The 24,489-nt window shown below is 45.4% G+C and overlaps 1 protein-coding gene across 4 annotated transcripts in view; it reads right to left on the reverse strand.

The window, feature by feature from the left end:
- Positions 1 to 23,148, reverse strand: part of SUSD4 (sushi domain containing 4) — a 158,990-nt gene extending 135,842 nt beyond the window's left edge. Inside the window, exons 1-2 of one of the 4 annotated variants that reach the window (XM_033196206.1) lie at positions 22,900 to 23,144; positions 22,116 to 22,295 (exon numbers count right to left, since the gene is read on the reverse strand). In XM_033196206.1, coding sequence (XP_033052097.1) covers positions 22,116 to 22,260 — 145 coding nt within the window. In that variant the 5' untranslated portion in view covers positions 22,261 to 22,295; positions 22,900 to 23,144. Of the gene's footprint in view, positions 1 to 22,115; positions 22,296 to 22,681 lie in introns of all 4 variants that reach the window. The other 3 variants (XM_033196208.1, XM_033196207.1, XM_033196209.1) reach the window with 3 other exon arrangements.
- Positions 23,149 to 24,489: the final 1,341 nt, after the last annotated feature.

Below are 24,489 nucleotides of genomic sequence, written 5' to 3' on the forward strand. Positions count from 1 at the left end.
ATTGCCACTTCCTTCAGAACTGAGCTCCAGCATCATCTCCTCCTGGAAGCCTTTCCAGATTTCCCCTAGCTGGGATAAGAGCTCTGGGTTCCTTACAGTACCTTTTCATCAGCATTAACATTTGTCTTCCTTTGGTATCTGCTAAGAGCTGAATTGTGTCCCTCTAAATTCACACATTGAGGCCTTAACCCCCAATATGACTCTATTTGGAGACAGAGGTAATTTAAGAGGTAATTAAGGTTAAACGAAGTCATAAGGTGGGGCCCTAATCCAACACGGCCAGAGAGCACTCTCCCGTCCCCACTCCTGCACCCACACCAAGGAAAGGCCATGTGAAAACACAGCAAGAAGGCAGCTGTCTACAAGCCAGGAGGAGAGCCTTCACCAGAACCCAGGCCTGCTGGCACCTTGATCCTGAACTTCCAGCCTCCAGAACAGTGACAAAATTAATTTCCACTGTTTAAGTCATCCAACATGGTATTTTGTTAAGGTAGCCCAAGCTGACGGAGACAGTATCCCACATAGGCTCGAGCTCCTAAGGGCCGGGACTGTACTGTGTTCTTATTTCTAGTCTTAGCACCTAAGGCAGCTCTTGAACATAGTTAAGTGCTCAATAAATTATTCTTGAACAAATGTAAGAGTGGATGAAGATAAGAAGCCGGAAAGACTTCCTCCCTTTTCCACCCTTAGGACTGACTGCAAAGCCATGTTTGGACCTTCATCACTGTCAGTGAAAACCTCAATACTCCAGGTGCTGTCACTCCCAAGAGAGGGGCAATACGCAAGTCAAGGCCAGACATCAACCCTCTCACTGTCCTCCCTGCCCATCACTGCAGCTGTTGTTGCTGCATGACTCAGATGTCAGAAGCAAAGAGGAAAGGAGAGAGCGTTCAGAAATAATAAAACCCTTGGCTCATCGATGTCCTTTATTCACACAGTAGCAGGTCTTAGCTGTTCAACTTGGCTGTGGAGTCCTTCAACCCTTAATCGAGCTATGAGTACTCAACTGGGATTATGGACGTATGCTGTGGTTTGAGAGATAAACAAGAGGAAAAGTATAGTACCTGCCCTCCAGGAATCTGTAATGTGGCTGGAGAGGTCTGACATTAGGGCTTGCTCTCAGTCCTTCCCACATTTGTAAGTTGGTAGACAAAGGTTTACTGAGTATCTAGAACACGCAGGCCACAGTCAGGTGAAAAAAAGATGAATCGGCTGTGAATCCTAGCTTTAAGAACCTTTTATAACTAAAAATATAACAATAACAATGAAGATACCAATATTTATTGAAATCTTACTACATAATACGCATTCTTCTGTATGTTTCTATAGATTTAACTTTAATTCCCACAACAGTTTTGTAACATGGGCACTATTATCCCCCATCTTACAGAAGAAGAAATGAAGGCAGAGGCAATTAAGCTGCTTACCCCATATATAAAGCCACCAAAGCAGTAGAGCAGGGATTCCAATCTACCCAGGATTGCCACATGGTGATAGGGCCCTTCTTTCCCTCATCTCTAGAATGATACAGCTGCACTATGTGCAAAATGTTCATATGTTGGTGAAAGGATATGAGGGGGCACAACATCGAAAGTAGGGGCACAGTCAGGTGGGAGCAGGTGGGTCCAGGGGCAGCTTGCTCAGCCAGGTGCCCTCAGTCCCCACTCTGTCCAGGAAGACCCTGAGGGGAGCAAGAGGCTCCTTGCAAATCCCAGCCCAGACCATCTCCTGGGCTCTCTCCAGCACCCCACACCATGATTCTAGTGCTCTGGGAGTTCTGAGAACACAGAGATTTCCTGGAGCTGGGGAGGAAGCCAAGGACCATCTGAGAGTCTCAGGAGGTTCTGGCAGTGAGATGGAAGCTGACAGAGGGGTGCCCAGACGCAGGAACAGTTGTGGAAAGGCCAGCTGGAGGAGAGGGCGCAGAGGCTTAGGGTAGAGTCAATGAATGGGGTCAGCAGGGCTGACATGAAGGTTGCTCCATCCTTGCTTTCCCAAGTCCACGCATCATCCTGGGTGCATTCACTCATGTGAACATATGGCCATCTTACTCTTCAACCTTATGAAAGTGTGTGTAACTTAATCCAGTAATGGTACTGAAAGAATAGTTTCAATGTAAACTGAAGGTCCAGGAAGCAATGGGGTGGTACAGTCTTTTGCATTTCCATGGACGTTAGCTCAGACTACATCACCGAGAACATGACCCAGTTTAGCAACAACATCAACACAGCAGGCACCATGAGAAAATGCCAAGTATTAGAAGACCAAGGCACATAGGCAGCAAGATGCACACAAACCATGTAGCAAAGTGAAGGTAGAGGCCAGTAGCCAACTCTGCTTTTGATTAAAGCCCCTGTTAACCACACTGCATGGAGGAAACTGAGAAACAGCAATTTTAATAGCAGCAATGACAGAGTAACAGGAGTCTACCCCTGAGTGTGGCTGCAGTATTCCACCCAAGACGCAAAGGCAACTGCTACAGAGATAGGGTAGGTTCACTCCCAGCTTTAGATACTCTGTGTGTTTGAAGAGCTCCCAAAGAACTGCGTCTTCCTTCATCTGGAGATGACAAGGGGCAAGAGCTCTCTGTGTGCTCATTTCCATGTAAATGAAAACTTCAGCAGCAGATTTTCAGTAAAGCCACTCTCGAGGGGATAGATAAATGCCCTTCTACCTCCTTAAACCATACAAGACCCTCCCTGATTAATTCAAAGCCCATTGCACAGACTGCACTTTAAGGAGTACTTCCCCAAATCAGGCCCTGGCATTCCAGGGGCCCACGTGTGGCAAAGATCTAGGAAGGTCTGGGGCCAAGAAGAGGCTGCAGCAAGGGACTCTCAGCAGGCTACCAGGTTGCTCTCCTGAAGGGCTTTGCGGCTGGACTGCAGAGGATTTCCAGGCATTCTCGCAAAGGACTAGGAATCCCAAGATCTCCAGCCCACAGACACCCAGAAGCAGCATCCTACCTGCAAAGCTATAAAGAGAATTCCCAAGAGTTAGAGATAGCAGGCAGCTGGAGGTGAGAGGAGGCAGTCAACAACAAGGATAGGCACTTAGTGAGTCACTGGATTTAAATGCAACTGCCGGTTCACCCCACTGTCCTACCTGAGCCCATGGGGGCGAACTCACCATGCCCACACACTTCCAGCCACAGAAATAGCATGCTGGATAAGGGGGAGGCAGAGTGAGGTATGCATGGAACATCTCTCTCCCTCATGGACCTCTGGAGCATCTATAACAAATCATTTGCCTGCTTCACATGTTTAATTTCTTTTTCCTGAAGCTTCTGTGAGCACACAAAAGAAGCCGACTGGGCTTGGGCCAACAGCTATTGAGAAGTTCCTCTCAACGCCACAAGGACCTTCTCCATCTCCAGACGTCACCATTCACTGAACATGCCAGCAGCAGGCACTGAGAACAGACTGGCACATCCCATTTTGCAGCAAAACAGCTCCTCCAGCTGCCTGACATCATGTCCACACACAATGAGCTTCCACGGGGGTCAGGACCTGCACGTGGGAAGGCATTTACATGCTGTGTAGAGCATTCCTTACCCTCCCTTTGTACTCAGGGAGGCAAAAGACAACAATAGCCCTAGGTGCAGTGGAGAGATGTCTCCCTCCAGATGCGCAATAATTACTGTTTTGTATTTATCAAATGCCTCTGACACTGCCTCCTGTATACCAGCACACCCTATGTCCCTGTGAAGTCCAGAGGAACAAGCCTTATGGCCCCTGATTTACAGATAAAGAAACCAATGCGTGGCAAGGTTAAGGGACTTGCTTCAGAGACGACAGAGCTGGTCACAGGGGATGGGGTGACAGAGAGATCACTCTCTAACAATTGAATATTTTGAAGATGAGCTGACAGCCAGAGAAGACTGAATCTTTGAAAAACTCAAGGACATGGCTGCCAAAAAACTTGTGCAGGGAGAATCTATATCCGGAACGCTGAGCATATTTTTAAAAATCCCAGTGCCCCAGGACAGAGGTAGGGGCAGCAGCAGGGATGACGCCCCGTGGCCACCATCACTGCAGTATTCAGGCGACAGACCCCTCTGCTCAATATTCCCAGGAAGGGAAACACTCAAAGCCACTCATGGCCACACTGACCCTGCTGTACTCCTCCTCTTAGCTTTGTCCTCCCATTGAAAGCTAGAAAGCTACTCGGGAGGCTGAGGCAGGAAAATTGCTTGAGATGGGGAGGCAGAAGCTGCAGCGAGCCGAGATTGTGGCACTGCACTCCAGCCTGGGCAACAAGACTGAAACTCTGTCTCAAGAATAAAAAAAGGAAGAAAAAGAAAAGGTTCTGGCTCTTCTGCAGCTGAGCCTTGGACAGTTCTGTGTGGATTCTCCACGCACTCATCATAGGCTAGGGGGACAAAACAAAGCACTGCCCTCAGGAAATTTATATTCTAGTTTGGGCTACTTAGGAGACTCGCATTGACCTAGGAGGGTCAACTGACCTATGCGAAGGGTCGCATTAAGCTAGAACCCTTCTGGCTCTGTCAACTTTCTGTCCAGTTAATATGGGCATCCAGAATTCAGATTACTTAAACAGTAACCAAATAATATACAAATAAGTCGCCTGCCCCCAAATAAGAGGCGCAATCAATTGCCAGAATAAAGTGTTGTTGATTTCTTACAAATTCTTTTTTTTTTAATTTATAATAACATAGTTTTAATTGTATTTCGTGACTGATTTTTTTTTTATTATACTTTATAAGTTCTAGGGTACATGTGCATAACATGCAGGTTTGTTACATATGTATACTTGTGCCATGTTGGTGTGCTGCACCCATCAACTCGTCAGCATCCATCAATTCATTATTTATATCATGTATAACTCCCCCCTCCCCCCTCCCCATGAGAGGCCCCAGTGTGTGATGTTCCCCTTCCCGAGTCCAAGTGATCTCATTGTTCAATTCCCACCTATGAGTGAGAACATGCGGTGTTTGGTTTTCAGTTCTTGTGACAGTTTGATAAGAATGATGGTTTCCAGCTGCATCCATGTCCCTACAAAGGACGCAAACTCATCCTTTTTTATGGCTGCATAATATTCCATGGTGTATATGTGCCACATTTTCTTAATCCAGTCTGTCACTGATGGACATTTGGGTTGATTCCAAGTCTTTGCTATTGTGAATAGTGCCGCAATAAACATGCGTGTGTATGTGTCTTTGAAGTAGAATAATTTATAATCCTTTGGGTATATACCCAGTAGTGGGATGGCTGGGTCATATGGTACATCTAGTTCTAGATCCTTGAGGAATCGCCATACTGTTTTCCATAATGGTTGAACTAGTTTACAATCCCACCAACAGTGTAAAAGTGTTCCTATTTCTCCACATCCTCTCCAGCACCTGTTGTTTCCTGACTTTTTAACAACTACCGTTCTAACTGGTGTGAGATGGTATCTCATTGTGGTTTTGATTTGCATCTCTCTGATGGCCAGTGATGATGAGCATTTTTTCATGTGTCTGTTGGCTGTATGAATGTCTTCTTTTGAGAAATGTCTGTTCATATCCTTTGCCCACTTTTTGATGGGGTTGTTTGTTTTTTTCTTGTAAATTAGTTTGAGTTCTTTGTAGATTCTGGATATTAGCCCTTTGTCAGATGAGTAGATTGCAAAAATTTTCTCCCATTCTGTAGGTTGCCTGTTCACTCTGATGGTAGTTTCTTTTGCTGTGCAGAAGCTCTTTAGTTTAATTAGATCCCATTTGTCAATTTTGGCTTTTGCTGCTGTTGCTTTTGGTGTTTTAGACATGAAGTCCTTGCCCATGCCTATGTCCTGAATGGTACTACCTAGGTTTTCTTCTAGGGTTTTTATGGTATTAGGTCTAACATTTAAGTCTCTAATCCATCTTGAATTAATTTTTGTATAAGGAGTAAGGAAAGGATCCAGTTTCAGCTTTCTACTTATGGCTAGCCAATTTTCCCAGCACCATTTATTAAATAGGGAATCCTTTCCCCATTTCTTGTTTCTCTCAGGTTTGTCAAAGATCAGATGGCTGTAGATGTGTGGTATTATTTCTGAGGACTCTGTTCTGTTCCATTGGTCTATATCTCTGTTTTGGTACCAGTACCATGCTGTTTTGGTTACTGTAGCCTTGTAGTATAGTTTGAAGTCAGGTAGCGTGATGCCTCCAGCTCTGTCCTTTTGACTTAGGATTGTCTTGGCAATGCGGGCTCCTTTTTGGTTCCTTATGAACTTTAAAGCAGTTTTTTCCAATTCTGTGAAGAAACTCATTAGTAGCTTGATGGGGATGGCATTGAATCTATAAATTACCTTGGGCAGTATGGCCATTTTCATGATATTGATTCTTCCTATCCATGAGCATGGTATGTTCTTCCATTGGTTTGTGTCCTCTTTATTTCACTGAGCAGTGGTTTGTAGTTCTCCTTGAAGAGATCCTTTACATCCCTTGTAAGTTGGATTCCTAGGTATTTGATTCTCTTTGAAGCAATTGTGAATGGAAGTTCATTCATGATTTGGCTCTCTGTTTGTCTGTTACTGGTGTATAAGAATGCTTGTGATTTTTGCACATTAATTTTGTATCCTGAGACTTTGCTGAAGTTGCTTATCAGCTTAAGGAGATTTTGGGCTGAGACAATGGGGTTTTCTAAATATACAATCATGTCATCTGCAAATAGGGACAATTTGACTTCTTCTTTTCCTAACTGAATACCCTTGATTTCTTTCTCTTGCCTGATTGCCCTAGCCAGAACTTCCAACACTATGTTGAATAGGAGTGGTGAGAGAGGGCATCCCTGTCTTGTGCCAGTTTTCAAAGGGAATTTTTCCAGTTTTTGCCCATTCAGTATGATATTGGCTGTGGGTTTGTCATAAATAGCTCTTATTATTTTAAGGTACGTTCCATCAATACCGAACTTATTGAGCATTTTTAGAATGAAGGGCTGTTGAATTTTGTCAAAAGCCTTTTCTGCATCTATTGAGATAATCATGTGGTTCTTGTCTTTGGTTCTGTTTATATGCTGGATTACGTTTATTGATTTGCAAATGTTGAACCAGCCTTGCATTCCAGGGATGAAGCCCACTTAATCATGGTGGATAAGCTTTTTGATGTGCTGCTGAATCCGGTTTGCCAGTATTTTATTGAGGATTTTTGCATCGATGTTCATCAGGGATATTGGTCTAATATCCCTGTTTGTTGTGTCTCTGCCAGGCTTTGGTATCAGGATGATGTTGGCCTCATAAAATGAGGTAGGGAGGATTCCCTCTTTTTCTATTGATTGGAATAGTTTCAGAAGGAATGGTACCAGCTCCTCCTTGTACCTCTGGTAGAATTCAGCTGTGAATCCATCTGGTCCTGGAGTTTTGTTGGTGGGTAGGCTATTAATTATTGCCTCAATTTCAGAGCCTGCTATTGGTGTATTCAGGGATTCAACTTCGTCCTGGGTTAGTCTTGGGAGAGTGTAAGTGTCCAGGAAATTATCCATTTCTTCTAGATTTTCTAGTTGATTTGCGTAGAGGTGTTTATAGTATTCTCTGATGGTAGTTTGTATTTCTGTGGGGTCAGTGGTGATATCCCCTTTATCATTTTTTATTGCGTCTATTTGATTCTTCTCTCTTTTCTTCTTTATTAGTCTTGCTAGCAGTCTGTCAATTTTGTTGATCTTTTCAAAAAACCAACTCCTGGATTCATTGATTTTTTGGAGGGTTTTTTGTGTCTCTATCCCCTTCAGTTCTGCTCTGATCTTAGTTATTTCTTGCCTTCTGCTAGCTTTTGAATGTGTTTGCTCTTGCCTCTCTAGTTCTTTTAATTGTGATGTTAGAGTGTCAATTTTAGATCTTTCCTGCTTTCTCTTGTGAGCATTTAGTGCTATAAATTTCCCTCTACACACTGCTTTAAATGTATCCCAGAGATTCTGGTATGTTGTATCTTTGTTCTCATTGGTTTCAAAGAACATCTTTATTTCTGCCTTCATTTCGTTATGTACCCAGTAGTCATTCAGGAGCAGGTTGTTCAGTTTCCATGTAGTTGAGCGGTTTGGATTGAGTTTCTTAGTCCTGAGTTCTAGTTTGATTGCACTGTGGTCTGAGAGACAGTTTGTTATCCTTTCTGTTCTTTTACATTTGCTAAGGAGTGCTTTACTTCCAATTATGTGGTCAATTTTGGAATAAGTGTGATGTGGTGCTGAGAAGAATGTATATTCTGTTGATTTGGGGTGGAGAGTTCTATAGATGTCTATTAGGTCCGCTTGGTGCAGAGATGAGTTCAATTCCTGGATATCCTTGTTAACTTTCTGTCTCGTTGATCTGTCTAATGTGGACAGTGGAGTGTTGAAGTCTCCCATTATTATTGTATGGGAGTCTAAGTCTCTTTGTAAGTCTCTAAGGACTTGCTTTATGAATCTGGGTGCTCCTGTATTGGGTGCATATATATTTAGGATAGTTAGCTCTTCCTGCTGAATTGATCCCTTTACCATTATGTAATGGCCTTCTTTGTCTCTTTTGATCTCTGATGGTTTAAAGTCTGTTTTATCAGAGACTAGGATTGCAACCCCTGCTTTTTTTTGTTCTCCATTTGCTTGGTAGATCTTCCTCCATCCCTTTATTTTGAGCCTATGCATGTCTCTGCACGTGAGATGGGTCTCCTGAATACAGCAGACTGATGGGTCTTGACTCTTTATCCAGTTTGCCAGTCTGTGTCTTTTAATTGGAGCATTTAGTCCATTGACATTTAAGGTTAATATTGTTATGTGTGAACTTGATCCTGCCATTATAATATCAACTGGTTATTTTGCTCGTTAGTTGATGTAGTTTCTTCCTAGCCTCGATGGTCTTTACATTTTGGCATGTTTTTGCAATGGCTGGTACCGGTTGTTCCTTTCCATGTTTAGTGCTTCCTTCAGGGTCTCTTGTAAGGCAGGCCTGGTGGTGACAAAATCTCTAAGCATTTGCTTATCTGTAAAGGATTTTATTTCTCCTTCACTTATGAAAGTTAGTTTGGCTGGATATGAAATTCTGGGTTTAAAATTCTTTTCTTTAAGAACGTTGAATATTGATTGGCCCCCACTCTCTTCTGGCTTGTAGAGTTTCTGCCGAGAGATCTCCTGTTAGTCTGACGGGCTACCCTTTGTGGGTAACCCGACCTTTCTCTCTGGCTGCCCTTAAGATTTTTTCCTTCATTTCAACTTTGGTGAATCTGGCAATTATGTGTCTTGGAGTTGCTCTTCTCGAGGAGTATCTTTGTGGTATTCTCTGTATTTCCTGAATTTGAATGTTGGCCTGCCCTACTAGGTTGGGGAAGTTCTCCTGGATGATATCCTGAAGAGTGTTTTCCAACTTGGTTCCATTTTCCCCCTCACTTTCAGGCACCCCAGTCAGACGTAGATTTGGTCTTTTTACATAATCCCATACTTCTTGCAGGCTTTGTTCATTTCTTTTTCTTCTTTTTTCTTTTGGTTTCTCTTCTTGCTTCATTTCATTCATTTGATCCTCAATCGCTGATACTCTTTCTTCCAGTTGATCGAGTCGGTTACTGAAGCTTGTGCATTTGTCACGTATTTCTTGTGTCATGGTTTTCATCTCTGTCATTTCGTTTATGACCTTCTCTGCATTAATTAGTCTGGCTGTCAATTCTTCCATTCTTTTTTCAAGAGTTTTAGTTTCTTTTCACTGGGTACGTAATTCCTCCTTTAGCTCTGAGAAGTTTGATGGACTGAAGCCTTCTTCTCTCATCTCGTCAAAGTCATTCTCTGACCAGCTTTGATCCGTTGCTGGCGATGAGCTGTGCTCCTTTGCAGGGGGAGATGCGCTCTTATTTTTTGAATTTCCAGCTTTTCTGCCCTGCTTTTTCCCCATCTTTGTGGTTTTATCTGTCTCTGGTCTTTGATGATGGTGACGTACTGATGGGGTTTTGGTATATGTGTCCTTCCTGTTTGATAGTTTTCCTTCTGACAGTCAGGACCCTCAGCTGTAGGTCTGTTGGAGATTGCTTGAGGTCCACTCCAGACCCTGTTTGCCTGGGTATCAGCAGCAGAGGTTGCGGAAGATATAATATTGCTGAACAGCGAGTGTACCTGTCTGATTCTTACTTTGGAAGCTTCCTCTCAGGGGTGTACTCCACCCTGTGAGGTGTGGGGTGTCAGACCGCCCCTGGTGGGGGATGTCTCCCAGTTAGGCTACTCAGGGGTCAGGGACCCACTTGAGCAGGCAGTCTGTCCCTTCTCAGATCTCAACCTCTGTGTTGGGAGATCCACTGCTCTCTTCAAAGCTGTCAGACAGAGTCGTTTGCGTCTGCAGAGGTTCTGCTGCTTTGTTGTTGTTGTTTTTTATCTGTGCCCTGTCCCCAGAGGTGGAGTCTACAGAGACAGGCAGGTTTCCTTGAGCTGTTGTGAGCTCCACCCAGTTCGAGCTTCCCAGCGGCTTTGTTTACCTACTTAAGCCTCAGCAATGGTGGGCACCCCTCCCCCAGCCTCACTGCTGCCGTTTCGGTTAGATCGCAGTCTGCTGTGTTAGCAATGAGGGAGGCTCCGTGGGCATCGGACCCTCCCAGCCAGGTGTGGGATATATTCTCCTGGTGTGCCCGTTTGCTTAAAGCGCAGTATTGGGGTGGGAGTTACCCGATTTTCCAGGTGTTGTGTGTCTCAGTTCCCCTGGCTAGGAAAAGGGATTCCCTTCTCCCTTGCACTTCCCAGGTGAGGGGATGCCTCGCCCTGCTTTAGCTCTCGCTGGTCGGGCTGTAGCAGCTGACCAGCACCGATTGTCCGGCATTCCCTAGTGAGATGACCCCCGTACCTCAGTTGAAAATGCAGAAATCACCAGTCTTCTGTGTCGCTCACGCTGGGAGTTGGAGACTGGAGCTGTTCCTATCCGGCCATCTTGCTCCACCTCCCACAAATTCTTATTATGACCAATGCTGATGGTCAGCATAACTCCTCAGCCTCCTTACTGGCTTCTCTTGACACTTAAAATGTGTCCCCTGGGCTTCATCTTCAAATTCTCCTATCTGCTCATTCTACCCTCACTTCCTGTGAAACCCAGCTCCCCCTGCAGCTCTAGCGACCCTCTCAATGTAGATGACAAACAAATTTTCATTATCAGTCCCAATCCCTCTCCTGAACACCAAACTGAGTTTTCAGCTGTTTGACAGATGGTGCCCAAATGGATGTCCTGCAGGTGACACAAGCTTCCTCATCCAGAATGAACTCATTAGCTTTCCCTCCGAATGACCACTGCTGGAGCTCTGCTAGTGGCTCCTCCTGCTCCTCCATCCTCATGTCCAGCCTCAGTGAATTCTCCCTCTCTGTGTCTTTTACCTCCATTTATTGTTCTCCAGTGAAAGCTCTCATCACGTCCCTTCTAGGTCAATGTGAGAGTTTCCTAAGTAGCCCACACTGGAATATAAATCTCCTGAGGGCAGCGCTTTGTTTTGTTCCCCCAGTGTATCCTCCACCTGTTCACTAATAGATGCACAATAAACACTCAATGAGCAAAGGTCTCTCTACTTCTTTTCCACTCCCACATTGTTAAAGCATTATTTTCTAAAACAAAGATCAGATCACTCCATGCCCCTGAAGACATATCTTGTAGGCTCCCAGCTGCTATTGTATAAAGTTCAAATTCCTAACCACTGTAGTTAGCTGGGCATGTGAGGCCAACCTGCTTTTCTGGCCTCTTCTCTTCTCAATCTATTGGCCCTTTACTGAAGCTGCCTTGAGCTACTCCTTGTCTCCAGTAACATTATTTCTCATTCAAATCTCTGCTGTCCCAATCCTCTCTCCTGAAAAATATCACCTTCTGACACCTTCTGTGCCTGGAAAATTATTTTATTGTTCAAAGCTTAGCTCAAATGACATATTCCTTGGTAAGCCTTCCCCTACTCCTCCCTCTCCCCAGAGTCTCTGAAATAAACCTCCACCATAGGACCTACTATACCAAATCATGACAGTTAGTCCTATAGGACTATTAAGGCCAACAATCACTTCATCTATTCCATGGGTCTACTTTGGCCTGTGCCATTGGGTATTGGGATACATTGTTATGCTATACCCCTTCAGGACAAAGGAAGCTCTTGGTAGGGCTAACTCCAGCACAGTGAATGTAGCAAGAGTGCATTACCAGTTCGTTGGTGGTGATGTTGGTATCTCAAATAGTTATGATACTTCCCTCAATGATGCCCCTGATTCTCACAACCATGGAAGGCAGATGGTCCAAGTATTGTTGTCTTTTCACAGATAATGAAACTGAGGCAGTAATTAGGTTACTGTCACTCAGCCAGTTGGTGACAACAGCATGGAAAACTGGCCCTATGTGTTTTCTACAAGACCCTATACTTCTTCAAGTCTTTGCCTCAAAAAAACTTAAGTCATTATTAAAAGCAAATGATTATGCTTGTAATCCCAGCACTTTGGGAGGCCAAGGTGGTTGGACTACTTGTGGTCAGGAGTTCACCTGGCCAACATGGTGAAACCCTGTCTCTCCCCAAAAACTAAAAAAGTAGCCAGGTGTTATGGCACACACCTGTAATCCCAGATGCTTGGGAGGCTGAGGCAGGAGAATTGCTTGAACCCAGGAGGCAGAGGTTGCAGTGAGCCAAGATTGCACCATTGCACTCCAGCCTGGGCAACAGAGCAAGACTCTGCCTCAAAAAAAAAAAAAAAAAAAAAAAAAAGCAAATGAGCACCTCCCATCTACAAAACAATGCTGTAAACAGAAGGATGATAAAGAAAAAAAAAAAAAAAAAGCCTAGTCCACCACTTAACAGTTAAGGGGAATAATCTGGGCAAGACTTTTAAATGTCATAGAGCAATTCAGACCATATTGTTCTAAATCAGAGGAACTGTATATTTCTAAAATATTACACCCCCTTTTTGTGTAAGTATAATTTAAACACTTAGGCCGGGCGCAGTGGGTCATGCCTATAATCCCAGCACTTTGGGAGGCCAAGGCAGCCAGATCACAAGGTCAGGAGATCGAGACCATCCTGGCTAACACGGTGAAACCCCGTATCTACTAAAAATACAAAAAATTAGCCGGGAGTGGTGGTGGGCACCTGTAGTCCCAGCTACTCAGAGGCTGAGGCAGGAGAATGGCGTGAACCCGGGAGGCGGAGCTTGCAGTGAGCCGAGATCACGCCACTGCACTCCAGCCTGGGCGACAAAGCGAGACTCTGTCTCAAAAAATAAATAAATAAATAAACAAATAAATAATAATAATAATTTAAACACTGAGGTAGCCTTCATCAGCCACCGAGTATATGCTGTCATGCTATAACCAAAATGTACAGACAAGCCCCCCAACACACACACAAAACGTTAACTGAAAATGCATCCTTGGGTTGGATTCTAACATTGACACTCAGAGTTGGTTAACAGTGGTAGCTTAAAAGGACTGTTGAGAGCCTTTCACAAGATTAATTCTAAACCTATTACATTTTTACAAAACAAGCAGATCCTATTGTTTCTTGCCTGGAGAAAATCAGAATCTAGGTTTAAGTATTTAGGGAAGTCTGAAGCATTCTTCTACGTATTGAGAATCTGAATTTGAAACTAGTTAGAACGGCAACAATGCTGTGGATACAAAGATGTTAAAGAATCCACCATAAGAATGTATTTTTTGTTTTGTTTTTGAGACAAACTCTTACTCTGTCCCCTAGGCTGGAGGGCAGTGGCTTGATTTCAGCTCACTGCACTTCTGCTGGAACTACAAACATGTGCCACCACACTCAGCTATTTTGTTGTTTGGTATTTTTTTCAGATGGAGTCTTGCTCTGTCACCCAGGCTGGTGTTCAGTGTCACGATCTCGGCTCACTGTAACCCCCACCTCCTGGGTTCAAGCAATTCTTCTGTTTCAGCCTCCCGGGTAGCTGGGATTACAGGTACATGCCACCATGCCCAGTTAATTTTTGTATTTTTAGTAGAGATAGGGTTTTGCCACATTGGTCAGGCTGATCTCAAACTCCTGACCTCAAATGATCCACCCACCTCAGCCTCCCAAAGTGCTGGGATAACAGATGTGAGCCACCGCACCGTGCCCATTTTCTTTCTTTCTTAAAAAGAATCTCTCTCTTACTGATTCACCCAATTCAACCACATGTCTTTTATAAATGCAATCAGACCCCAAAAATAAGGTCTTTTTATATTGTGTTACTCTGAGAAAAAAACGAATATAATGCATGAGTGATCCTCCTTGCTCATCTCCACTTCCACGCTGGTAATTCTGGGAGACAAAAGTCACAAATTTCCAATAGAAACATGAGATAACCAGGCTACACCCTCACTTGCAAAGAACGTCACCCTTACTCATCCTCTCTTGAAAACTCAATGGATTGGGATGATAATGAAATGATCACTGATCAGGTTTACCAGGTTCTGCAATTCTTCTTACTCCTAAGAACCAAAATCTATTCCTGGAGACTGGGTGTGCACTCTTGGGTACACAGATAGGGTCATGCTTCTGTCTGCCTGCAGGCCCCGACCTGCTGTCGCCTGCACATGCCTCTGTTACACAGGGGAGGTTCATCTATAATGGCACTCCCAAACTTACTGTCCTTTCCAAATAATATCAAGAATTATTTTGACTTCTCTGATGTTCCCAGTTTACCTTAAGATTAATAAAGCAATTACAATACTCTCAATTAAGAAGCTATTTGAGCAACTCACTTAATTTTATTATTTCTATTTTTTTTTCTTGAGTGGATAGTTTTCTTCTCTCTTAGGGCAGTACAGCATCCTTCTTCTGAGAAAAGAAGAAATGTTGGGCCAAATTCTTTCCTAAAACACAGCATCTTAAGCTCATACCATCTAACATGACTTTCTGAGTAAGTGACTCTCAGATCTCACAAACTATCAAACGTTATTTTCACTTCAAATTTAACCTTTTAGGGGGAACTTTTACACACATTCACAAACCTCAGATTACTTTTTCTTTTTTTTCAGTGACAGGGTCTTGCTCTGTTGCCCAGACTGGAGTGTCCTGGCACGATCATAGCTCGCTGCAGCCTCAAATTCCTGGGCTCAAGTGATTCTCCCACTTCATCCTCCCAAAGTGCTGGGATTACAGGCATGAGCCACTGCGCCTGGCCAGATTTTGTTTTTTGTTTACCTTTTGACATATACTAACTAGATTTTCATCTACATCATACAGTTGAAAAGATAAGTTCAAAGTCTGGACCAAAATGACGAAGAGGAAACAAAGAGGAAAGTCTTGACCAATAGAAGATATCATTCCTAATCAGGCTTTGTCTGATATCCGTGGAACCCTGGGACAGCAACCTCACTGAGGACGTCTCTTGAAATTTAACAAACAACAACAAAAAAAGGCAGAAATCAAAAAAGAGAGAGAGAGAAATACTCAAAATCTCTTCCTTATCTTACTAGGTTGTTAAGAAAATTAAAGGTGGCGATGCAACTAAAAACATCTTGCAAACTGTATACTTGTCAAGTGCTTATCCAAATTACATGAAAAAGAACCACTCTTAGGAAGGCTCTCACTAAGGTAGCAACAGAGCGCAGAGAACCATCAGAAGGGAATGGTGATGGCAGTGACAGTCACTAGCAGAAGGCCCCAGAAACCAGCCACTTGTTTACTCACCTTTGGCAGAGCAGGTAAGGGTCAGGCACAACCCATTCTGACTACCTTCTTCCAACAGGCACAAAAGGACAGGCACATGGGTTTCTGTCCTCTTACTATTCACCATTCAGAGCCCAAGATTCAGGCACTCTGGCCTTCACTTTGTCTTGAGTTGTGGGATTTTCTTGTTGTTGTTGCTGTTAATGATTTGTTTACATGTTTTCTGCTTTTTGCTCACAACACAAAAGATTTCCCTTCTCTCAGGGCAGGGGGTGTTCCAAAATATTTGATAACTCAGCTTAAAGAAAAATGTTTGAGTCAAATACAATATGAAGAAAAATGCATTTATGGATTGGGATTTCCAAGCCCTGGCATGCTAAAAGAAAGATTATCATTAAAAGAAATCTGGGTCACCATGCCCCACTTGTAAGCTAGGTGATCTTGGACAAGTTGCTTAATCTTTCCATGCCTTCTTTTCTTCTTCTATATAATAAGGACAAATAACAAAATCTACTTTATACAGTTGTGAGGAATTAAATGAGTTACTATACACGAAGTGTGGAAAACTGAGTTGGTATGTAATAAGCACTCTTCAATTATTATTGAAGTATTATTAACAATTTGGAAACTTTTATCAATCACCCAAATGTTGGCCAATTTAAAATTGTGTCCCTTTTCCCAATCTCCCATGGTTAACAATAGTTGAACAGCTCATTCTTATGAGAATGGACCAATAAATCAATAAAATATATAACAATATACATCTATCCATCAGTCCTAGATACTGTGATTGGTTTTGGTGAAGGAGGACCATATTTGTATACAAATTTGAAAGCCTATCCTTTTGCCCCTTTCTTTCCCTCAATTCAGAGGCAATGATCCCAATGATCTATTTAGACATACTGTTACTATGTGTGGTTATTTCAATTGTCAAACGGCAAATAAACTTTCAAAGCAGGGCAACGATAAAGAGGAGCAGTCTGCAAAATCACTTTTCTCATCAGAATCAATAGAAAACACTAACATGAAATTTTAAATCAAATTTAAAATATGTGTGAAAAAATAATTTTATGCATGCTTTTTGCATTTAAACTTTTGAGAAAACATCAACTCTTACTTGTATGTTTTCTCAGGAGCAAGAACTGTATCCCCTTAACTGTGTATCCCCAGGATATACAATAGACACTGGAAAAAGATGGATGGGTGGGTGGGAAAAAGAGAGCCAGCTTTACCCAGATTTTAGAATCCATCAAATTCCTGTAATCGCAGAATCGAATATTAGTGATATGAAAGGAACTGAGTCAAGGGGAAGTCACACCACTTGACCAAAGCTAGGTGGCAATTTAAGGACAGATGCTGAACTTGAGTTCTATCCATCCTATAAAGAATGCACTTTGGGAGGCCGAGACGGGTGGATCGCGAGGTCAGGAGATCGAGACCATCCTGGCTAACACGGCGAAACCCCGTCTCTACTAAAAAATACAAAAAACTAGCCGGGCGAGTTGGCGGGCGCCTGTAGTCCCAGCTACTCGGGAGGCTGAGGCAGGAGAATGGCGTAAACCCGGGAGGCGGAGCTTGCAGTGAGCTGAGATCCGGCCACTGCACTCCAGCCTGGGCGACTGCGAGACTCCGTCTTAAAAAAAAAAAAAAAAAATGGATGCAGAGCTCTTGCTTATACCACAGCTTCCCATCTAAAGGTAAGCCTCCTTGGTCTTTTGCAAGCTTTGGAAATATGTCTCTGAAACCAGGAACAGAATAATTCAGGTGCTTTTCTTCACGTATCTAATCAGTACTTACTGGAGACAGGTCTCCACCTACATTCTTCATTACATTCAAAAATTAAAGAACCACTGATTCTCTGACTTGGCTCTTCAGGCCTCTGAGACAAGAGATTTGCTACTTGTTATACGAAATCCTTCTGCCTCCAAAAGCTTTCAGATTTCACCCACTGGATAAATCAAGAGTTTCCATGCTGCTTATATTAAGGTAGCCTTTTGTTGAAGAAACATACGTTAGAGTTAGAGGAGCTGGGACTTTGTGTACAGATTAAGTGCAGTTCGAAATTGTGAATTCTAGATGTAGCATTGAATGAAAAGCTTTCAGTCTACCATGTAAGAAAGTGTTTCTCAATAAAACCAAGGGACTTAACATCTACAAATCAGTAAGTCAGTCAGAAAGCATCTGTTTCTACCTGCTGGCACACAGCACAGCACTTATAGTGACATGAACCAAATGACGACTCCAGGAGCTCAATTTAGCTGCACTAGGACCATGACTTGGGTATGCAGAAAGGGCAGCTAGACTGGGGGTTTGCATGAGTCAGAGACCTAGAAACAGAGAAAGGAAGACAAGCCAAGCTCAGATGATATTTTGCTCCTGCTCTCCACCCTTCAGTGGGTTCCCCACTGCCTGCTGTGACTTTCAGAACCCCTCTTAGAGCTTCTAGGACTTTTACAATAAGGTTCTAACCTATTTTTCCTTCTACCCTACTGATTCCTTGCAGGTATACTATATTCTAGATTAAACAGACTATTTTCTGCTCCCTGAAGAGTCCAATCACATAACCACCTCCACACCTTTGCACGAGCTATCCCTCCACCTGAGATGCATCCTCCCTCCCCACCATCCTATCCTAAGTGCCACCTCTTCTCTAGAGCCTTTCCTGATTTTCCTTCCAACCTCACAGACTACCATTAATTGGATGTGGCCCCAGCTATCATGAAACTTTTGCACTTTTGTAAAAAGTAACTCACTCATGGTAATTATTTTCTTAATGGTATGGCAGTAATTTGGGAGTCTTTTTTCTTGCTCTCAATCAAAATTAGCTGAACATCTACCGTGTGTCAGATGTTGGGCTAGGTGCCTGAGACACAAAAATGAATAAAGTCGAGGTTCTTGCCCTCAGTGGGCTTGTGGTCTAGTATACAAGACAATATTATGATAGAGAGTTGCAGCTAGTGCAATGGAAACCCAGGTAGGGAAGAACTTACTGACTAAGGAAATATGAGAGAGGTTATGGCATTTAAAAGTTGGGGATAGAGAGAAATTGGAGAAAATTTGCTCACTTAGGGAAAAAATGAGTAAGAGAGAGTTCTAGGTAAAAATAACATTTATGCAATAGTGCTTGGCTCAGGACAGGGGATAGGCACTCAATGTTTATTGAATGAATAAAGCAAAGGTCTCCAAAATTATGGCATTGTCTCAGCCCCCTCCTCCCTACTATTACTTATATTTACTAAGTGCCTACATGTTTTCCATCCTTCACACCAACCCCATAAATTAGGCACCATCATCCTCATTTTATAGATGAGGAAGCTAAGGCTCCCAAGTCCTGAGACCCCAAAGCTATCAAGTGGCAGAGCCTGATTGAGTTATTTATTATATAGAAACATGCTAAAGTTATATAAGTTATTTATAATATAGAGTTATTTATAGTATAGAAATATAGCTAAAGTATTGAGTTATTTATAATATAGAAACGTGCTAAAGAATTCACCTTAAAGGAGTCACTTGTTGAACAAACTCTTGGCTCTCTTCCTTGAAGCCTGGGGGTGAGGGGTACTCTGGGCATCCTTCAAAGCCCAGCAGATCTCTGGTCAAGTGTACTGGGGCAGAAAGGAGAGAAATGGCTGAAGCCATGCTCCATGCAGATTCCACGCATGGCAGGATCCTATATGTCCCCACCAACCTAATATGAGTTCTTGCACAGCATTTGGTCTCAGTGGCCCCAAATGAGGGCCCTCTTCCTTAATGACAAAAGACAACCTGAAGAGAGTCACTCAAACATCACCTCAGGACAAGTCAGGCTTATAAAAGCTTCCCTAGGGTTCAAAGATCTGAATTGGAGCTCTGGCATTCTAAGACAAAGCATTTCATTTTTGACGGAGTTCTTGTTCCTACTTTTCTCTTTCTAATCATTTTCTCAATTTCTGCCTTTCTAGCTCAGGCTTTTTCTTCAATACTTGTACTGGGCACACGCTTTTTTTTTTTTCTCCTAGCTGAGATGATTATATCTTGCCATTGTGGTGTTCCTTTTCCATTGAAAGCAATCAAAAATGAAAATCCACATTTCAGAACAGTGTCTATTAAATATATACCATTTTGTGTATGAAAAAAAGCACTCTCTGAGGGCTGATTTTCAGCTCTGTGTATCACCTGAAGATTAGATATTGGGTGAGACTTCTGCTCCTCACAGGCCATTTGCATTTAGTAATTGAGAATGATGGCAGAAAGTCTGGAGTAGAAGCAACTTATTTTAAGGAATGCCTTGGTCTCAAGCATTGCTAATCAAAGTGTGGTCCTTGGATCAGTGGTAACTGCTTCACCTGGGAGCTTATTAGAAATGCAGAATCTCAGGCCCCACTTCGGACCAAATGAATCAGAATCTGCCTTTTAACAAGATCCCAGGTGATTTGTATGCACATTAAAGTTTTAGAAGCACAGGTCTACAGCTAAGGTGTATTTGCTTTTATTGCCTTACTGGAGCCTCCATGTGCATTTCTTTCCTAAGAAAAAAAATCTCTGTATAGTAAACTCCATAGGACATCCCCCACCACCCTTGCCTGCCCAAAAGGTTTATTCACAGAGGAACTGTGAAGTGATAAATATTCTTCCAGAAATCACACTCTCAGCCTGAAGGAGTTCAAAGTGAAACGAAGCTGATGGCTAGCTTCCTGCAGCGTATGAGTGCCTAAAAGAAAGAGCTCTGAGACTGACAGGTGACAGGAAACCCTTACTCCTATCCTCTTCTCCAAGGCTCTGGATATTTTTGCCTGGCATGATCCCCCACCCCACCCCCCGCCCCGCCGCAGGAAGGCAGGGAAAAAAGACATGCTATAGGAACCTTAGAGGTAACTGTCATAAGACCGAGGTGGCCATGACGTACACTGAGCTCTGAAATGTTGAGGAGGATGCTCTGTAAACACGACCGAGCAGAACCAAGAGCACAAAACAAATCTCGGCTGTGCTCAGACCTCACCCATCCAATAACAATAGTCAAGACAAATGTAAATGAACCTTGATTCACTAGTCTGTCATCTACAGAAGATAAATGGACCAAGAAGATGGAAAATCATCTGGACCTGGTTTGAGAGAATGAAAGCTAGAACTGGGAGGCAAAAGCAGAGAGGAGGGGAGGAAATGATCCAGATTCACCCAATACTGTTCTGCCCGTCTATTCTCACTCATCTGTAAAGCAGAGCTGGTGTCCACGGCAGATCAGAGGCTGTGACCAGAGCCCTGGCAGGCCACACAGGTGCTGGCCTGGCCTCACACTTGACCTTTTCCTCCATGAAGAGGAAGCCTACCTCAGAGAAATCTCTATGAAAACTATAAGCACCCAAAAAGTTATTCCTTCTTAAAACAAATATACAAAAATGAAAATAAAAACCAATGTCCACCCAAAGCAAGTGTTTTCTCACTAATTTTGATACATATGCATATTGCAATAAACACCTTTATACTCTGGGCATCTTTCAGATGTCTAAGTTGGAATGCCTGGGTTATTGATTACTCTATGTTAAAGCCCAACATGTTACACCTCTCCTCCACTTTTACTAATTTTTCACTCATTTTTTTTTCCATTTTCACCTTGGAATTCTCTGAAACAGCAATATTTTAAAACGCTAAAATGGTTTATTTATAGCAATCAATACTTGCTTTTCAACCGATTATAATTTATTTATATATTAACAGTATCTCAGCTCCTTTTAATGTCTATATCAACAAGCTCTAGAGAACGTTTGCAATGGACAGTAATGATGGACAGCAATGAGCAGTGGAGGCAGGGAGACTAGGCTCTGAAATTCAGACAGGAACTCCATCTGTCTTCCTCTACCACAACCAAAAGATACCCCTCCCCCAGAACCAAATATGTTATAGATTAGCCGCCCACGGAGGCTGAGGCTATCAATTTTATTTCAGCTAACTTCTACTTCCTAGAAAAGCGATTCACTTTATTCCCCGAAATCAGACCTCGAAGACCAAAGCAAACTGTCAGAGGCACACCTGAAAGAACACCTCTGCACCCTCTCCCCGCCCCCAACATACACAGACACGCTGCACATGCAGGGAAAGGGAAAGTTAACTTTCAAATAAACCTGCCCCTCAGCCAGTCTGACCACGTTTCCAGACCCTTCACATTCTCAAAGGTGGTTCTTACAACTCTTGCTTAAATCCAGAGGCTGAAATCTGACTTCTATCTGCTGAAGGCATTGACAAGGGTCAGAGGTCCACAAATACATCACTCCCCCGCCCCCACTTTCTTGGCCAAAGTGGTAATAATGGGCCAGGCTTTATTGTCTTTCCTTGGGAGAAGCCAGGCCCGGGGGCTGGTGGGAAGCTCCAGACAGAATGTGGGTGTGTAAATCTGTGCGGGCTCCACAGGGGAATTTTCAGGAACTCCAGCGGTTTCGGAGAAGGACGGCCATAGGCTGGGACGCAGGCACCCTCGCGTTGTCAGATCCTCCTGAAGTCTTGGGTGTATGGGGGAGGGGTGCAAGGCTGTCCTGGCAGCTAAGCTCTCTCTCCCCTCTGGGCCATCCCTAGGCCCTCCCAACACAGCTGGGTCACTCACCGCCCGTTAGCTGTGCAGGGCCGAAGCACAGCGCCAGCTGAAACCACAGGATCACGGCCAAGAGTCTCTGGGGGGACTGAGGTTGCTGCTGCTGCTGCTGCTCTAGAAATCCATCTCCAATGCTCGGGTTCATTCCATGATACATCTTTCATCCACAGAGGGCATCCAGCTTGCAAGGGTCTGCAACCAGAAGCGGAACACGACAATAAGCCAGTCTGTCCGGGCTTGGGGGGCACGCTCTCCCTCCTCCGCTCTGGGACCCGGCGCCTCGGCTTCCCAGGCTCCATCCTGGTTCCTCCCCCGCGCGGCCCCCGCCCCCTTTCCCACGGCGAGGTCCCCCGCCTTCCCCCGAGCCGGGTGCACTGAGTAACAGCCGCCGTGGGATGCTGCGCGTGCTGGGGGATGGAGGACAGGAGGGAGGGCAGGGGTTAGCGCACATTGGCTCCGCGCCGGTCCCCGGGATTCAGCAGCTGTGCCCACCACAGGAAAGTCTAAAGCCTCCCCGCGTCTCGGGGCCGAGAGGACACTTTTCCCTGGGCCTATACATTTCACTCTGGGAATCTAACAATGTGGCACCGTCTCCCCCAGCTACTTCTCTGGTTTTCCTCAGGATTGGGATGGATCCTACTGCCCCAGTCCCCACTGAGATTTCAATGCGCTGTCAAAAAAAAAAAAAAAAAAAAGAATTTCTCCCTTGGGGAGCAGCACCAGGCACCAACTCCCCCTCCCCGGCCTGCGAGCGCCTCTCCGGGACGGAAGCCCCTTTCGGGGCTTTCGGTCTTACCTGTGGGTCTCATGCATGCAGCTTCCTTCCCTCCTCCGCCTCCTCCCCCCGCCAGTCTAACCCGCATCTGTGCGCGACCTCTGTTGCCGCCGCTGCGCGAGCGAACGAGACGGAAGCTTCGGCGGCGGCGCCCGGCTCCAGCTCCCCCGCCCGCGCGCTCCCTCCCCAGGCGCCCCCGAGAGGGCGGGTGCGGGGGGAGGAAGGGAGCCCGGCCGCGCGCCCCCGCGGAGGCGCCCGCGCGCCCGCTACCTGAACTAGCGAGCGCGCGGCGGCGGCGGCGCGGAGAGAGGGAGGGGGCGGGGACGGGGTGAGGTAGGGGGCGGGGACGGGGCGAAGGGTGCGCGGGCGCGCGAGCACGCGCCTCTGCCAAACCAGCAGGCGCCGCGCCGGGGCCGGCGACCGGCGAGGGCGGGGACGGGTAAGGGGCCGCCGCCGCGACCAATGGGAAGCCCGCGCGCCTGCACCTGTCCGGGCGCGAGGCGCCGGCTGCCGCTCTCGCACAAGCACGCAGTTGGGTCACCCCTTCCCCGGCGCTGGACTGCGGTCCCTGCCCCGGCTGCGCGCCAGCTCAGGTGCCCGCCCCGGCCTCCGCGCTGCCTCTGGTGCCCCTAGCCCGCGGCGTGGCTTGGCGCGGGAGAGCGCTCCGCCCTAGAACCGCCGCCGCGGCGGTGGCTCCAGACCCAGGACGAGTGCGCAGCCGGCCGCTCCCATCCCCAGAACGCTCGCCACGGACTCGGTTAACTTGAGCACCGCCAGTTGCTCAAGTCTCTTAATTTCCAGCTGTAACCCCTCCCCGCTCCCACCTCCGCCGAGGCTCTGCGCGTCCCCGGGGAGACCGAAGGACGACCTGCGGCAGCTGAGAGACACTCTCCCGCTCCCCCGCACCCTTGGTATTTTCCCTCTGCCAGCCACAGAGTGAGGCTGGCAGAGTGAGGACCCCTGTCCGGTCTTGGAGATGAGCGGGCCCCTCGGAGCCTCTGCCTGGGGGGCGCTCCCCTGGGCGGGGAGGCGGGGGTGGCGGGTGATCGGTGACACGCAGGTTGGGTATCTGGAGGAGGGGAGGCTTCCGGGGTCTCAGATCGGAAGCCAAGGGGTCGGTGGTAATTGCCCTCCCAGCCCCAAGTGGAGAGAGTTGGCCTGGTCGGTCCCCTCTCTCTGCGCCGATTCTTTTGTCGGAGCTCAGCCCGCAGTGGTTGCAGCTCTCACTCCGTGCCGGCTCTGACCGCCCGCGGTCGGTTTCAAGATAGGGAAGCCCACATTCCAGCCGCAGTGATTAAGAGGTGTCAGGTAATGAGGTGGCGTCCACCCGCCGCACTTTAGAACCAGTGACACTCCATGACTCTGTAGCAATTTATGGATATGAAAACTATGTGCCTGATACAGCTACCAAATCATCCCTTGCTTCTGTCGACTTTCCCAAAATCTCACATACTGATGGTAGTTGCGAAATTACAGCTTTTACTGTGTCAACTCTCACTGGGAGTAATTTTAACACATTCTTTCAGGATAGATTAGCTTTTAGTAGATAAGTCAAGCTCCGTTATTTTGTTTTTTGTTTTTGCGTGTGTGTGAACTTGAGATGGCAGCTTT

This window comes from Trachypithecus francoisi, unplaced genomic scaffold (genome assembly GCF_009764315.1).
Source record: "Trachypithecus francoisi isolate TF-2019V2 unplaced genomic scaffold, Tfra_2.0 Lachesis_group5, whole genome shotgun sequence".
Classification (NCBI taxonomy): Eukaryota; Metazoa; Chordata; class Mammalia; order Primates; family Cercopithecidae; genus Trachypithecus; species Trachypithecus francoisi.